Source organism: Poecilia formosa, unplaced genomic scaffold (genome assembly GCF_000485575.1).
Source record: "Poecilia formosa unplaced genomic scaffold, Poecilia_formosa-5.1.2 Scaffold629, whole genome shotgun sequence".
NCBI lineage: Eukaryota > Metazoa > Chordata > Actinopteri > Cyprinodontiformes > Poeciliidae > Poecilia > Poecilia formosa.
In genome coordinates, this window is record NW_006800568.1 from 138,321 (window position 1) to 155,063 (window position 16,743).

Genomic DNA, 16,743 nt, shown 5'->3' on the forward strand with positions numbered 1-16,743 from the left:
GCTCCGAACCACCGCCAAGGGCTCCACCGTCTATTCGGGGTTCGCATTATACGTCCTTCACTTTGTCTGTGGTCGGATCCTACTGTCATGATTTGTGGTGGTTGAGTGGAGACCAGGATGTAGATGAAAACAATGACTTAATGACGGATCCAAAATAAGAGTCCAACAGGGATGGCACAGGGAACACAAGGAACTGGCAGACGATCAATCACTGATAATTGCTAGTACTTGCTGTGATATATTTGTGAACAAACCTAGCTCAAACACAAAGATTACAGACAGCAGCAGATTGTACACAGCAAATTCAAAAGTGTTAAATGTTTTGGTGTTAGTAGACTTTGTGCAAAAGCATAGTTAATTTTAATCTAATAGAGTCACATTCTGTTTATGAAACTCTGGGGTGTATATTATTAGGAATTAAAATCGAGTGTTAAAACAAAGTGTTTCCGTATCAGATCTAGAGGTGTTAAAATGGAATCAATAACTCCTGACTTCTTAACTCTGAACTCTTACAGCGGCTATAATACTGAAAGAGTAAAGTCACTGACTCTGCCCCCCAAATCACAGGTTCCCACCAAAGTGAAGCGAACCCAAGTCAAGTAATTTCACAACAATTTATTTTCCACATGTCTGAGTTGTTCACCACGCTTGGTAAGTAATTTTTTTCTGAGATGGTTTATAAAACTATCTTCAGTTGAGAAGTTAGTTTTCACCTGAACAGGTGATAGATCTCACATTCGCCACATTGCTAGGTGATTGCATATTTAGTTTAGCACACTGAATGTTTGCAGAGTATAAGTCTTGGAGAAAAAAAATGACCTGGTGAACATTCAGTCAAATTCTTGGCTAACTTAAATGGATTTGTAATAGTCTGGACTATGTTTGTATTTGGACAAATATTTGTCAGATTTATCAACCTTTCTGATCCCGATTCTTTTTCTTTGAAAAACTGTATAAGGCTTTTTCATGTTGAAAACATATTCTGCACTGATACCAGATATAATTTATGTTGTCATTATTTCAATTGTTGTGCCTTCTCATATGCATTTTGCAGGATGTTTTAATCCTTTTGTTGCCACTTTTCTAGACATTGGTTGAGGATGAATGGCCAGTCGTCAGCATCAGTCTTTCTCACCCCCTGACCAGTCCGTCACTTCTTCCGAGATTCATTCTCCAAAAATGATGTGTTAATATCCGTGAAACTCCACATCTTTGTAATTGAGGCTTGTTGTTAGAGGTGTAGTAAAAATGTATACCTTTGTTACATTTTTCATTGTTAGGTTTTTTGTTGTTTTTGCTAGAGACCAACACTGGCTATTTTACTTGGAGACTCAAGACTGTCCAACGCAGTACCTATGAGGAGTACGTTGGTGTCACCGGTCAAACTTCACAAACAATCTGTGTTAGTGAGTTGACAACCCTTTGGGGGAGTGTAGCTAGGCCCTGTGTCTTATTAGATATTCAACAGAAACATAAACTGGGTAAGAAATGATGGCAATGAATACCAGGTTGGCCTGCTGTGTACTGTAATGTCCAACAATCTACCTGTGTTAAAAGAAAATTTACTGTATCATATTACATGAACTGCATGCATTACTTTCTCCACCTTGTACTTTGAACAATTTCATGTATGTTTTATTGAAGAAAAATGTATTAAGCACAGTTTTTATTTTTTTTGCATCGACTCGCTGACATAGTGGTGCAGTTGGTAGCACTATTGCCCTGCAGCAAGAAGGTCCTGTTTTCGATTTCCAGCCTGGTGTCTTTCTGCATTGAGTTTGCATTGAGTCCAAAAACATGACTGTTAAGTTAATTGGTTTCTCTAAATTCTTCTTAGGTGTGTGTGTGCATGGTTGTTTGTCCTGTGTGGCCTAGCGACCTATCCAGGGTGAACCCTGCCTCTCGCCCGAAATCTCATTGGAGATGGGCACCAGCACCCCTCCCGACCTCACTAGGGACAAGGGTGTAAGAAGATAGATGGATCGATGGACAGCTGACCAGTGGCGCACAAAAGGGGTATGCAGCGCATGCAACACATAGGGGCGCAGCACCAGAGGGCGCATCAAAACCCCGTCTGGAGGGGGCGGCGCGCCGATTATGTTTTCCCATACACTTCAGCGCGCCTTACGCTCCTTCACCTCGTGCACGTTACAAGGTAAATGTAGGGAGTGTTACCCTTCACGTAACGTCGTCTGTGGGGGTATGTTGAAGGAGCGTATGTTTTCCACGCTCCTTCAACCTTCCTTTTGGGGAGAGGGGAATGGGGGGGTGGGGGGAGATTTATGTTTTCGCATCCACCTGAATAATGTGTAGTTGCGCCACTGCAGCTGACATAGACCTTTTGAAAACAACATGTGAAACATGAAAGTGTATGTTATAGTAATATGTTTTCTAATTATAGTGCATGCTTTGAAATAAACACATTTTAGAAAATCGCCTCTTTATTAAATGTTTATTTTCCAAATAATTTTTAAAGCTCAAAACAACAAAATGCATATTTAGTATTACCATATTTTCCGCACTATAAGGCGCACTCTCAATTATGACGTCCATTTCTGTATTTAACCCATACAAAAGGAGCACCGGATTATAAGGCGCACTGCTGATTTTTGAGAAAATGTAAGGCGTTTAGTCTTATAGTCCGGAAAATACGGTAATTATAAATAACTCTTAAAGGTAAAAAAAAATACTCTGTGAGAGTTAATATTTAAGATCTAACATCGATTTAGTGTTAGTACCATAATTGTTAAATTATTAACTCCAGGCAGATTTGATATTTGACACTTAACTAGAATTAAAGTTCCAACTCTCCAAGAAGAGTTAAATTAACACTCTCTAACGTGGATCCCGTCGTCAGAGATGGATCCACGTCCACGTCTCTGACGCGGATCCATCTCTAACGACAAGTCAGTGCTGATTTCAACACTTTGAAAGTGTTGAAATTAAATATGACATAGTTAAATTGGCCCTCCTGAATTTACTGTGTAGTCATGGTAACACAACAAACTATCAAAATGATTCTTTGCACTTTTACAAAGTAAACTTCCTAATTAAATCCTAAATGTTAAATTTTTTTATTTATCTCTGCTGAAACACTAAATACAATTTTATAGCATTTTCATTTTCAACAAACAAATGCTAAAGTTTTAGATCTATGGTCCATGTTACAAATCAAGCATTTACAGGTGTGCTAGACCTTCAGTAGAAGTCTGGTAGATTTTTTAAAGCAGACCTATGAAGACACTGTTGCAGCCCGATGTTTGGGGCACTCGGGCAGTAATTCATCCAGTGTTCAAGTTGACAAGAAACTTGAAAATATCACTTGATAATTATGTGTTAATGGAAGATTAACACCTGAACACTATAAAGTCTTAGAAATGCAAACATAAAATAAATAAAAATAAATAAGCAAGCAATTCTTAGCCTGGTGGGGGCACAAGTAAAGTCTGGTGGCTCGTAAGGCTTATAATACAATGAGGGACACCCTGCAGATATTATCAGTGTTTACTTAGAAATATAAATAAATTTGCTTATTTCACAACATACTTCATAACCAGTGGTATTCTCTCCTATGATCTATTTAAAAATATAGTCTCAGATCAACACAGCCCTCCAGCAAGTCAGCAGCTATATCAGGGAAAATATAGCCTACATTTACTTTGCATTAATCTCCACATGATGAGAATGATACAGTATGATGATACAGTCTTTTAAGATCTTACTCAGTGTGGCCCTTTTTAACTTTGGGTCCTTGCCCCTCCAAAGGTCTCTGCACAGCCCTGGTTTTATAAGATAGCATAATTTATTAACTACGGGATGTGGAATGTCACCTCTGTGGTGGGGAAGGAGCAGGAGCTCCTGCTCCTGCTGTGAGGCTGACAGGTTCCGGCTAGAAATAGCCGGTCTTGCCTTGACGCATGGCTCTGGTTCTGGAGATGGGCTGGACATACTTCCACTCGGGAGTTGCCCACGGTGAAAGGCACCAGGCGGGAATGGGCATATTTGTTGCTCCCCATCTCGGTGCCTGTACATTGGGGTTTACCCCAGTGAATGAGAGGGTAGCCACCCTTCACCTAAGGGTGGGGGACTGACCTCGGATTCAGGAAGACTGAATATTTGACAGTCTCTGGGAGCCTTGTGGGGATCCTCCGGGAGTATGGGGTAGCGGGCCCTTTGATACGGGCTGTCAGGTCCCTGTATGACCGGTGTCAGAGTCTGGTACGCATTGCCGGCAGTAAGTCGGGCTCATTTCCGGTGAGAGTTGGACTCCGCCCTTTGTCACCGATTCTGTTCATTACTTTCATGGACAGAATTTCTAGGCACAGCCGAGGTATTGAGGGGATCCATTTTGGTGGCCTTAGGATCGCATCTCTGCTTTTTGCAGATGATGTGGTCCTATTGGCTTCATCGTGATCTGCAGCTCTTGCTGGAGCGGTTCACAGCCAAGTGTGAAGTGGCCGGGATGAGGATCAGTGCCTCCAAATCCAAGGCCATGGTCTTGAGATGGAAAAGGGTAAAGTGCCTTGTCCGGGTCAGGGATGGTGTCCTGCCCCAATTGGTGGAATTTAAGTATCTGGGGATCTTTTTCACGAATGAGGGAAGAAGGTAGCAGGAGATTAACAGGCGGATTGGCGCAGCGTCTGCTGTGAAGTGAGCGCTGTACCGGTCCGTCGTGGTGAAGAGAGAGCTGAGCCAAAAAGTGAAGCTCTCGATTTACTGGTCGATCTACATTCCCACCTTCATCTATGGTCATGAGTTTTGGGTTATGACTGAAAGAACGAGATTACGGATACAAGCAGCCGAAATGAGTTTCCTCCACAGGGTGGCTGGGCTCTCCCTTAGAGATAGGGTGAGAAGCTCGGTCATCCGGGAGGGACTCAGAGTAGAGCCACTGCTCCTTCACGTCGAGAGGAGCCAGTTAAGGTGGCTCAGGCATCTGGTTAGTATGCCTTCTGGATGCCTCCCTGGTGAGGTGTTCCGGGCACGTTCCACCGGGAGGAGGCCTCGGGGAAGACCCAGGACACCCTGGAGGGACTATGTCTCTCGGCTGGCCTGGGAACACCTTGGGATTCCCCTGGAGGAGCTGGAAGACATGGCTGGGGAGAGGAAGGTCTGGGCCTCCCTTCTGAAGCTGCTGCCCCCACGACCCGATCCCGGATAAGTGGAAGAAAATGGATGGATGGATGGCATTCTTATTTGCAAGCATTCATATCTCATGCATTTTACACAGACATATTCCAATTTATGCATGGACAAAACTGAAATTCTGCCATTTTACTTTGCAGGGTTACAAAACTCAGTTCATACAGTCTGATTTACTAGTACAAAATATTTATGACCGGAATTTGTGCCCAAACATCTGCCATAAAGCTACATTATGTGCTTTTTTAAAAATATATATAAAAATATATATATTTTGACATTAAAACTGTCACTATGTTGTGACAGTTTGGTAGGAGACAGAACATCTATGAAAAGATTGAGCTCTTTCCAGTGCTTTCATTGCCGTATGAAAAAATACATCGCTCCGGGTCACAAGCAACCAATAAGAGCCAGGAGGAGGCTCTTTAAACTGTCAATCAAGGTCCTTTATGTCCTGCACAGTATGGACAAACAACTTACCCTTCCAGTTTATCCATCGTCATCTGTGGCCATGCTAGTTAGCTTGAGTAGTTATGATGGGCTCTGTTAACAAAAACAGAGCCTGTCATCTCTTAACTCCATTATTAGGTATTTTGAAAAATGATTGATACTTTTATAGATTAAATTCCAATATTTCTTTGAAGATTTTGAAGAGTCTCTTCAGTTTATGAAGCTATTTCTCCTCAGTTTTTCTATGATAATTTGTCCAATACATTTCTTCTTACTCAGTGGACAGAGTGGTTCTGGAAAGACTGAAGCTATGAAGCAAATAGTCCATTACCTCAGCTCAATCTATCAGGACAGAAATGACAACCTAAGACAGGTAATTCAAAGTTGGGAAAAAAAACAAACAAAAGCAAAACAATTATCATTTTTCTCTAATGTGCACTTGTTTTCATTTCTTAATTAGCCGATGGAAGTCTTTCCCATCTTGGAAAGCTTTGGGAATGCCAAGACTATTCTTAACAACAACTCCAGCCGATTTGGCAAGTACCTTCACATTCACATACTCCAGTAAGTCCACCAATTATCACTTAATTCAGGAATATTTGTAGATTGATCTCTTATCATGACTGGTAAAATTGATTGTAGCTATTTTAAAATTTTGTCTCCTGGTTGACAGTGGAGTTGTTGTAGGAACCTCACTGTCTAACTATCTCTTGGAGAAGTCCAGGGTTGTCTTTCAGGTAAGTTCACTGAGTGCTTTGACATATTACAGTTTCTGTCAAAAAATACTTTAGACAGAGACATGCATTGGTCTTGAAAATACAAGAAAAGATTTTAATGCACAGAACATATGTTCTAGATTTTCACAGTTAGTATTACAAACCTCTTCATTTCTGAGGGGTGTATATATCTAAGGTAAGTTTGGCACAGATTGAAAGAATTACTTTCTAGTAAAGGACAGTCTGTTCTTGCCATTATTAACTGGAGTCTGTCCGCTGGTGTGATTCTGGATCATTTTAAGCATGCTGTAGTGCAGCTACTGCTTAAGAAATCTGGCATTGATCACACTGCCCTGGCTAATTACATGCCTATTTAAATGCTTCCATTTCTTTCAAAGGCTTCAGGGAAAATTGTTTTTGTCATTGAAAGAGTTTTTAACTAAGAACATTACAGAAGTTTTTTGTCAATCTTTAAAAGCTTTCATAGCACAGAATGTTCATTGATCAAGTGTCTTTATCCTGACTTAATCAGGGTAAGTCAAACTGTAAACAACTAAGGCTGAATACGCAGAAGTGGAGGAAACCGTGACATTTCACAGAAGATTTGACCAATTTATCTGCAGTTTTGGAGGAAGAAGCTGGATGGAGAGATGAAGAAGAGGGAGCTGGTTCTACTGAAGGACTGCAAGCAGATTTTTTGAGCCATAGGAAGCAACAATGACTCCATCATTTCTTGGGAGGAAGGGTCCAACAGTGACAGTGCTCTCTCCTCCAAATCACTGAATATTAATAGACTATATAGCAGTTACACATATAACTATTATATATTTATATGTGTAACTATATAATAGTTACACATCTTTAATTCTAGCTTACTTCAAATAATCCAGTTACTTTAAGGCAGTGTTTCTCAACCTTTTTTTGGGCCAGCGCCCCCCTAACCATTATCCAAGTCCCTTACCGCCCCCATATAAGAAATTGAATTCTACTTTGCACTGAATATTATTTTATTGTTAATATTACTATCACTATTGTTGATGTTTTGATTTTATGGTTGTTTCTGTATTTATCATAAAAAATAATTTCCCAGAGAACAAAAAAGGCATGTGAATCAAAATTATTTTTACACGTCTCTACAAAAAATGTAATGGACATTCAACTTAAAATCGGTAGGCCTAACAGCAGCCAATCAGAGTGAAACAAATATTCCAATATTATATATAATATACCTTTATATTATTTTACCTTTTATCTGAAAACAGTGTCTGTTTGTTCTTGCCATACAGTCCTCTGTATTAATTATTGCTCGACAGGTCTTGCCATACCAGATTATTCCTCTGTATTTGATTTAGTTTCTTAGTTTATTCTTGCATTTTGTTCTTCATACATTTTCATTCAGTTTTCTTTGATTAATATTATCCTCTCTTGGTTTATTGTTATGCTCTCAAGTTTCTTTCCTGTTGCTAGTTTTATTTTATCGTTTTATCGTTCCATTCTGACGAATGATATCTTGAATAATAACTAAAGATATCTTCAATTACATTTTGACCAGTGTTAAGAGAATATAATCATTAACTTCTGGCTCGCTATATTCTCTTGTGCTCCCGGATTCAATGATTCCATGGGTGGAAACAAAAGCCACACAGAGATGACAGTCAACGCTCCACGTCATACATTTTCAGAGTTTATACTAACATTCAAAAGTATAAAATCACATTGACAATACAGACACTTTAAAGTAGTATAACAGACATTCATTTACCTGATACAAATAGAAAAGAAGAAGAAAGAAAGAAAAGCAAAGACGTCTTTGGAGAGTTGCAAAAACAAATCTGATTTGTTACTCCTGTATACAAACTTTTATAGTAAAGGCGTATTCTTCTCTTTAATATATTTAAATAAGGCATATCTTTGCTCATCCAACCAGGAGCTGTCTCGGACCTCTTAAAAGTTAGAAACTCCCTGCAATTTGTTTTCAAGATCAAACACCAGTTGTCACCTTTATCTAAACAAAGTGGAAGCGGAGCTTCTCCTCTACTGGCCTGAACTCATCCTGTTTTATGGCTTTTCACAGATCAGTGTGAAAGCTGGAACTTCTCCTGATTGCTTGCCACACAGACAAAGGGCAGTTCAAAAGATCTTAGCAAACAATCTGCTGTAACTACAGGTAACATAAAGGTCAATAGGGCAGAATAAGTTATTAATCTGAAAACTATAATTAGGCTATTTCAATCAAGACATGTTGCTAAGTTTTAAAATTAGCATATTTTAAATTTATTTTCTTAACACCAGTCAAAATTCTTTTCAAGATATCTCAAATTACATCACGGGATCTGTCACTTGATGGGACACATATCTTGAACTTATTTTGACTAGTCAAAATTGTAATTTTGACTAGTCAAAATTAATTCAGATATCTGAATTAAGAATTGGGTGGAAGCCCCTTTGTGCTGTCCAAACAATTGCCTGCAGAATTTTATGTTTTCTGCATAAAATTGTCAGTAAACTCCCACAACGTAGAAAGAGCTCGGCAATGTTGGATATGCAGAGATAGCAAAACTTCATAAACTATAAGACTGCTTCTGATGTCTGCAAGGAATTTCCTGTTGATTCATTTCCGACAAACCGAATGCACTTAAAAACAGCTTTGAAAAGCTAAAATTGTTATTGTCAAAGCATTTTCAACATGAAAGTGGTGCATTTTCAAACATGTTTTTTTTTCGTTTTTTCTATTTTTCATTGTTTTATTAAACTTTAAAATTGCTATGTAAGTCAGGGACGTTTTGACTGTACATAATACATATTCAAGATATCAGTAATGTCATTCTGATTAGTCAGAATGTCAATTAAGATATTTTAAAAAGAAAAGCTGTGTAATTCAAGATATCTCTAATTCACTTAGAGATATCTTAAAAGGAATTTTGACTAGTCAAAATTACAATTCAAGATATCTTTAATTAATTTTGTCTAGTCATTATTTGCTTTTAAGATATCTATAATTCAGTTTCCACTAGTCAAAACTACATTTCTCCTATCCAAAAATAAATTTAAGATATCTTCAATTATGTTGTCATTCAAGATATATTTAATTAGAATTATGACTATTATGACTAGTCAAAACTAAAATCGAGATATCTTGAATTTACTTTATGACTAGTCATAATTTAATTGTAGATATCTAAAATGTGTATTTCAGATAGTCAGTAATTCATTGGAGATATCTTGAATTGAAGTCTCCATACAATTCAATGGTAAATCTGACGTCATTTCGATGTAAAGATATCTCAAATAGGTATTTTATCTAGTCAAAATATAATTAGAGATATCTTAAATCGCTGAAACATCTAGTCATAAAACAATTTGAGATATCTGGAATGCAAGGGCGGTAAAACCGAATGTATGTTAAAACGGCTTGCCATAAATGACCAGGTTTTGTGGGCTGGGCACGCCCACACGCTTTGATGTACAATAAACATTTCGATAACTATTGATCTTTCATGCCACAAGACTGTGGTGAAAAATTGTAAAGTCTGTAAGTTAAAAGCTGTGGGAGAAGTTTGTTCAGATGCAACATGTGTAACAGAGACAACATGGTGACATTCATGCAAAATGGCCAACTTCCTGTGGGGTTTACACCATGGCACCCGAAAACTTTTTCTTAGGTCCTGTCACACTTTATATGTGTATTCAATTTCATGATTGTCAGTCAAAGCATGGCTTGGGGCTGGTTTATTAAATATTCTTGGGCAGGGGTATTAAACTCATTTTTATTTTGGGCCAAATCAAGACCATGAATGCTCTTAAAGGGCCGGTTGTGCTGCATCTGTTGTTGTTTCTTCAGTTGAAGCTAAAATCTCAAAATTCTGAACTGCACCTGAAGCATGGGCTGTTCACAGTCCAAATCTATAAACGGAAGTATGCAATTTAAAATAGCTTTAAACAAGAATTAAATTGACTGTATTGAACATAGTGAAACAGCATTTTACAAATGATGCAATGAAATCTTTGCTTTCTCTCTTGTGCCTTATAAGTGATTGTAAATCAGCACATTCAAATAAAATAAAATTATTGCCTAATTTATAATTTAGGCCAATAAGGAGAGGAACTATCATGTGTTCTATGAACTGCTGGAAGGTATGAACGACTGGGACAAAGAGAAGCTATACCTGCAGGGAGCTGAGACTTACTACTACCTAAATCAAGTAAATGAGACCAACAACCTATCAATTCTTGTTTTTTCTGTTTAATTTGTAATTTTTTATTTTCACTTACTATAAATGTTTTGACTTTTCTTATACCATGTAGGGTGGTGCCTGTACTTTGAAAGGGAAACAGGAAAAACAAGACTTTCAACTTTTGCTTAAATGTTTGGAGACTATTGGCCTACATGCAAATCAAATCTCCAACATCTGGGCCATCCTCTCCTCTATTCTACATCTTGGTAACATTTGTTTCAGCTCATATGAGGTATGTGTCTTTAAATGAGACTGTCAGAATGAGATGCAAGGCATTCATATCACACCTTTGTTGGTGCTGTTTCAGAGTGAGTCATTTGAGGTGGCTCGTATCTTCAGTGAGGCAGAGGCCAGAAGGATTGGGTCCTTGTTGCAGATTTCTTGTGAGACCCTTCAAACAGTAATCACTCACAAAGTCACAGTAAGTAGCTTTTTGTTAAGCAATTAGACCCACCTTGATACACATGTGCAAACAGTTTGTTTTTGTTTTAGGAAACCAGCTATGATCGCATCTACTGCCCCCTGTCTGTGGAAAGTGCCATAGAATCAAGGTGACTAATAAATCTGACTCATTTCCCGTCTTGGCAGAGCAGCAGCAGTCCCACAGTCATGTCAGTTAGTGTTTTCTTTTTTGTTACTGAAACTTATTCTACTGTAGAAATGACAGTTGTGAGTTTGATTAAGTAAGGACTTCCCTGCAAGCAATTATACATATAGTAAGGCACAAAATAATTATTACCCCTGCCAGATTTGGACTTTAAATCATCTTAAATCTATCCCCTAAGTTTGTTGGGCAACTTAGTTGGCTTCACTGCCGAGACATTTCAGTTCATATGGTTCTCACTACCTTATTTATCACTAAGAAAACTGTGATCTTCTTTAGTATTCTTTTGTTGGACCATATTGGTCTTGAGACAACCTCTGCCCCCACAACAAATGTAACATCAATTGATGGCAAGGAAGATTTCCCCAAAAACAACAGCCGTGAAAATGATGATGCTGCAGATAACAGACTGATAGATCTCCAATATCTTGTTGCAGAGATTAAAAGGTTGAAACTTCCTCTAGAAATAGAGTCTCTTTATTCCTTTCATGTACACAGCCTTAGTGTTAGACATCCAGATATTTATAGTGCTCCAACACCTCCACTTTCTCCCCCTAATGCCAGTGTCTGTGAAGTCTAGCTCTCCAGTCTTACTCACATTCAGCTTCAGGTGGTTCATTTCAGTTCAATCCACAAAGTTTTCTATCAGTTAGTTACAGTGAGAAGAGTACTCACCCTACTCTTCCCATCTTATGCCCCATAGGACAGCCGAGTCATCTTAGAACTTCTGTAGGCAACATTACTCTGTGCTGTACTGGAGGTCATTCGTGTGTAAGGTGGAGAGAAAAAGACAGACAAAAAAGCATAGTGCCCTGAGAAGCCCCTGTATCGCTGACCACCATATCAAACAGCCCTTTCCAGAGGGATAAACTGTGCCCTCCTTGTCAGGTAGTCAGGCATCCAGGAGATCACTGAGCTCTTGATACCCATAACCCACAGTTTAAAATCCAGCAGCAGCTGAATGGTGTTAAAAGCACTGGAGAAATCAAAGTATGTGATTCTCACAGCATTTCCTCCACCATCCAAATAAAACATAGCTCTTTGCCGCAGGTAGATGACAGCATCTTTAACTCCTAAGTGGTGAAGTCAGGACCTCCAGCACTGACTTCACCTGGGTCCTGAGACGGGCTACGACCAGTCTGTCCAGAACCTTCACCACATGATACATGCTACAATATCAAGAAAAATAAGTTGTGTTCACTTAAATCTATGCAAACCAATTGCCTCAATAGGATAAATTATTTATTTATTTATTTATTTTTAATTGTTATGTTGTGTTTTAATGTACAGCACTTTGTATCAGCTGTGGTTGTTTTAAAGTGCTTTATAAATAAAGTTGGTATGGTGTGGTAACATAAAAATGAAGTTACGTTGTGTCAAGTATTGGAAACTAGAGGTGTGCCGATCGATCGGCCACCGATCATAATCGGTCGATTTCCTTGAAAAAGTGTATGATCGGTGATCGCCGATCACGGTCTCTTGTGATCACACAAAGCGATCACCTGCATCTCATTTCGCAGCCTGCTTGTGCAGCTGGTCTCCTCTTTCCTTCACACTTCGCAAACACGCAGCAACAAATCCTAAGCGATGNGGATTGTTTATTGTAATGGATCCTGTATTTGCCTTTGAATGTTAAGTTTTACACTTTAATTTTTTGGCAATGTTGAGAGGTTTTATTTTGACTTTTTGCATTATTTAGCCTCTTCAGAGCCTTCAAATGTTTTCAGTCTGTTAAAGATAGTATTACTGATAGCAGTACAATTTGCATAATCCCTGTTTTGTTTCTTTCTTGGAAAAAGTTATTAAAAACAAGTTTTTGTGTAAATTAAGGTGAATTCATGGTTCCTTTTTCCACATAATGTAACCAGTAGTGCTTATGATTAAAAAAATAATTATATGACCGGTATCGGTGATAGGCCGTGATCGGCCCTCATGGGTGATCGGAATCGGAATCTGCAGGAAAAAACCTGATCAGCACATCTCTATTGCAAACCTAAAATAACTTGATACATTCTGGTTTAGTTGTACATAAACTAAATAGCAAATATATTTTGACATAAGTTATATGCAAATAAGGTCTTTGGTCAAAGCTTTTCCACAGCAAAAAAATATTTTTTAGCTGATTTCAGCATTTTATTTCTGCCTACATCACCAAGAACATTATTATATCCATTAACATACCTTCAAAAGACTTTTTTTCTTGACTTGAAGGGGATTTACCTTCATATCAAGTTTAAGATCTCTACAATGTATAGTCTATCTGACAGTGTAGAGCACTTTGGCCATTAAATTAATTCCATTTAGTTTAATTAATTTTTTGATCACATTAAAAAAGTTACATTTCAGATGGGGGACGATTTTGGGTGAAGTTTGGTGAGTCTTTGAATAAGTTTAGACCCTCAAATTTCCATTTTTGGGCAGAAAAGAATGACAAGAAATCCTTGAGCTACAATAGGCCTTTGCAGCACTTTCACTGCTTGGTCCTAATAAAAGTACATTTAGCACATATGCATGTGGGCATATACAGTTGGGTATGAAGCCCAACTGTTGCAATTTTATGTTTACTTCATGACTTCAGTTTCTTGAAGTCATGAAGTAAATGGGTAATTCTGAATGGCAGGCAGGCTTATACATGTTTCTACTTATACCTTTCCTCTCTAGGAATGCAATTGCCAAAGCTTTGTATTCAGTGTTGTTTGAATGGTTGTTGGAGCAAATTAATGACTGGCTAAGCCCAGCTGAGATGGACAGCACTGTTGGTGTCGTAGACATTTACGGCTTTGAGGTTGGTAATCAGCTTTCTAACCCTGGGACCTTCAGATACATCACTGGATATGTTTTTTGGGGGGTGATGTAGGTTACATAAAAAGTTGTTTCTCCTTTGTGAAGGATCTTGAAGTGAACAGCTTTGAGCAACTGTGTATCAACTTTGCCAATGAGCAGTTACAGAATTTTCTCAACAAAACTCTACTTTCTCAGGAACAGGTAAGCCAGAAAAATTAAAATCAACTACTTATCGTACTGTCTATCTCACTACTTGAACTGTATGGCGTAATTGTGTGTGTCTTGCAGGAGGAGTATAATAAAGAGCAGATTCCTTGGTATCCAGTGCAACTTAAGAACTTTCACTCCTGTCTGGAATTGATCTCCTCCAGACCAAATGGCATCCTCCGCATATTGAATGATCAAACATGCGTCCCACAGGTGCGAACATCCACATACAAAGTTATTTTCTTAATTAACATTAATGAAGGAATGACTCGTTCTCTCTTCCCTGGGGAAACTGACAGAATGCCATCTGTGCAACAAATCCAGTGGTGAAATTTCCTCGCTCCTAAATATTCCACAGTCAACTGTCAGATGTATTCTAAGAAAATGGAAGTATTTGGGAGCGACAGCAACTCAGCCACGAAGTGGTAGGGAACATAAACTGATGGAGCGGGGTCAGTAAATGGTGAAGCACATAGTGTGAAGAGGTCACTAACTTTGTGCAGAGTCAAGGCTAAACCTCATGTGGCCTTCAGATTAGCTCAGGAACAGTGCACAGAGAGCTTCATGGAATAGGTTTCCATGGGGGAGCAGCTACATTCAAGCCATACATCACCAAGTGCAAAACATTAGATGCAGTGGTGTAAAGCATGCCACCACTGGACTCTCGAGCAGTGGAGGTGTGTTCTCTGGAGTGACAAATCGCACTTCTCCATCTGGCAATCTGATGGACGAGTCTGGGTTTGGCGGTTGCCAGGAGACTGACTGCATTCTGCCAAGTGTAAAGTTTGGTGGAGGGGGGATTATGGTGAGGACCTATTTTCCAGGATCTTGGAGGCCAGCAGGTAAATTCTGGGACAGCAACTGGGAGCAGACACGTGCAGAGGGAGGGGGAGGGGAAGGGCTAGGGAGTTTGAGCGCCTGCTCCTTTTGCTCCTTGCCCCCCAGTGATCTTTTGGTCAAATTTTTATTAATTTTTTTATTTTTATTATTATTTCCTAAGCCCTCTGACACATAACATGTACTAAATTTATTTGGTTTTTTTGTTTGTTTGTTTTTTCAAGAAAAACAACATAATAAGCCCTCCGGTCACCTTGTTACCTTTGACCTTTTACCCGTGACACATGACGCAATGGCCCCTCGCGCTGTGAGATAAGGCGGCTAACTGAAGCTCAATGTAGTGAACGTTCCAGATTACAGAACAGTTTTTGGTGAATTAAAAAAAAGTTTTTGGTGAATAAAGTGGAGTAGACTCTACTTGCTACTTGTCAGATGATGGAAAATGTTGAACGTTGTATCTTTTCTGCTTCAGCACAGAGTAGCGGTTTAAGCAGAGAGGTAATGAAATACAACAGACACTGACAGGCCTCTGTCTGCCTTTGTGCTATTAGCTAGCTGCTAGCTAACGACTTTACTAGCAAAGCGAGATAACTGAAAGGCTTCTTCCCTGTATCATTAATGATAGCAGTCAATCTTCAGTATTGCTTATGCAATAGGGGCACATCGCCAGTCCAAAACCGATCATCTCTATAATGGATATATGTCTTCTAATTTCCTTTGCTACATAATGTACATTGCATTTATTCTAGCATTAGGTAAATGTATCTTGAAGGAGAATAGCACTTAAATAAAAGTCCAACAAGGATATTAATTAAGAATTAAAAGTAACTCACCCTGAATTACCATGATAGATATAATGTATGTAATAATCAATACATACATTATTGTATAATGTATGTATTGGACAATGGATAATGTATGTATTGTCCAATAAAAGCGTATAATTAATTCAGGGGAAAAAACTTGTCGTGAAACCTGGCTGGAACTAGTTGAGATCTTTCCAGAACACACAGAAAACAGGTCACAAAAGTCTGGAGCTACTAGTAATCTTGTATTATGACTTAATGTTGATTGAAAAACATGTAATCTTTGTTTTTAAATGCAAAATGAATTTATTATGTTTTAAAGATGAGTAAAATACATATAATCATTTCTTTAACTACTGTATGAGGTTGAACAGTAAAGAGTAAAAAGTGTCTGATACTGTGTCACAAATATAGACTGCAGGGGTGAAAGAATTTTAAGCATGGAAGAAAGAGGAAGTGAGATTTTGAGACTATATCTGCACCAGGTGTTTTGAGTTGTTGATCTTTGAGTTTTAAAGAAAAAGGAAGGTTAAAAGTTGAGTGGAAGAAAGGTTGAGGCTAACTGAAGGCACTTGACGTCAAGGAAAGTACGCACCGGACATGCAGAATATGCGGTATAAAAGTATCTGCAAACGCAGAATCGGGGTTCTTTGTTCCGCAGCGTTCGAGTCGAGCACACATGGAGATGCAGAATCAACGGAGGGCTGCGTGATGATACCCCGGGACGACTGCTCGCTGCACAAGGAAGGAACAAGATCCGTTTACCCACAACCCAGGATTCTGATTTGACTGCGGCCCCACACTCAACCCAAAAGATTCCAATGATGCTACAGTGGACATGGGGAATAGACAAAGATCTGTTATGGATAAAGAACTGAGTTTGTTGAGGATTCTCACCAGTTCAACTTTGGATCTATTCTAAAAGGATTCTGCCAAGACAAAGACAGGACTCCATCCATGGA

At 38.8% G+C, this 16,743-nt stretch overlaps 2 protein-coding genes across 2 annotated transcripts in view; both read left to right on the plus strand.

The window, feature by feature from the left end:
• Window positions 1-6,383, plus strand: part of LOC107834451 (myosin-1-like) — a 40,201-nt gene extending 33,818 nt beyond the window's left edge. Inside the window, exons 6-8 of the mRNA XM_016665878.1 lie at window positions 5,872-5,965; window positions 6,053-6,156; window positions 6,266-6,383. Coding sequence (XP_016521364.1) covers window positions 5,872-5,965; window positions 6,053-6,156; window positions 6,266-6,383 — 316 coding nt within the window. The remainder of the gene's footprint in view (window positions 1-5,871; window positions 5,966-6,052; window positions 6,157-6,265) is intronic.
• Window positions 6,384-10,259: 3,876 nt separating this feature from the next.
• Window positions 10,260-16,743, plus strand: part of LOC107834452 (unconventional myosin-XV-like) — an 8,902-nt gene continuing 2,418 nt past the window's right edge. Inside the window, exons 1-7 of the mRNA XM_016665879.1 lie at window positions 10,260-10,510; window positions 10,614-10,775; window positions 10,851-10,964; window positions 11,036-11,094; window positions 13,809-13,932; window positions 14,037-14,132; window positions 14,220-14,351. Coding sequence (XP_016521365.1) covers window positions 10,445-10,510; window positions 10,614-10,775; window positions 10,851-10,964; window positions 11,036-11,094; window positions 13,809-13,932; window positions 14,037-14,132; window positions 14,220-14,351 — 753 coding nt within the window. The 5' untranslated portion in view covers window positions 10,260-10,444. The remainder of the gene's footprint in view (window positions 10,511-10,613; window positions 10,776-10,850; window positions 10,965-11,035; window positions 11,095-13,808; window positions 13,933-14,036; window positions 14,133-14,219; window positions 14,352-16,743) is intronic.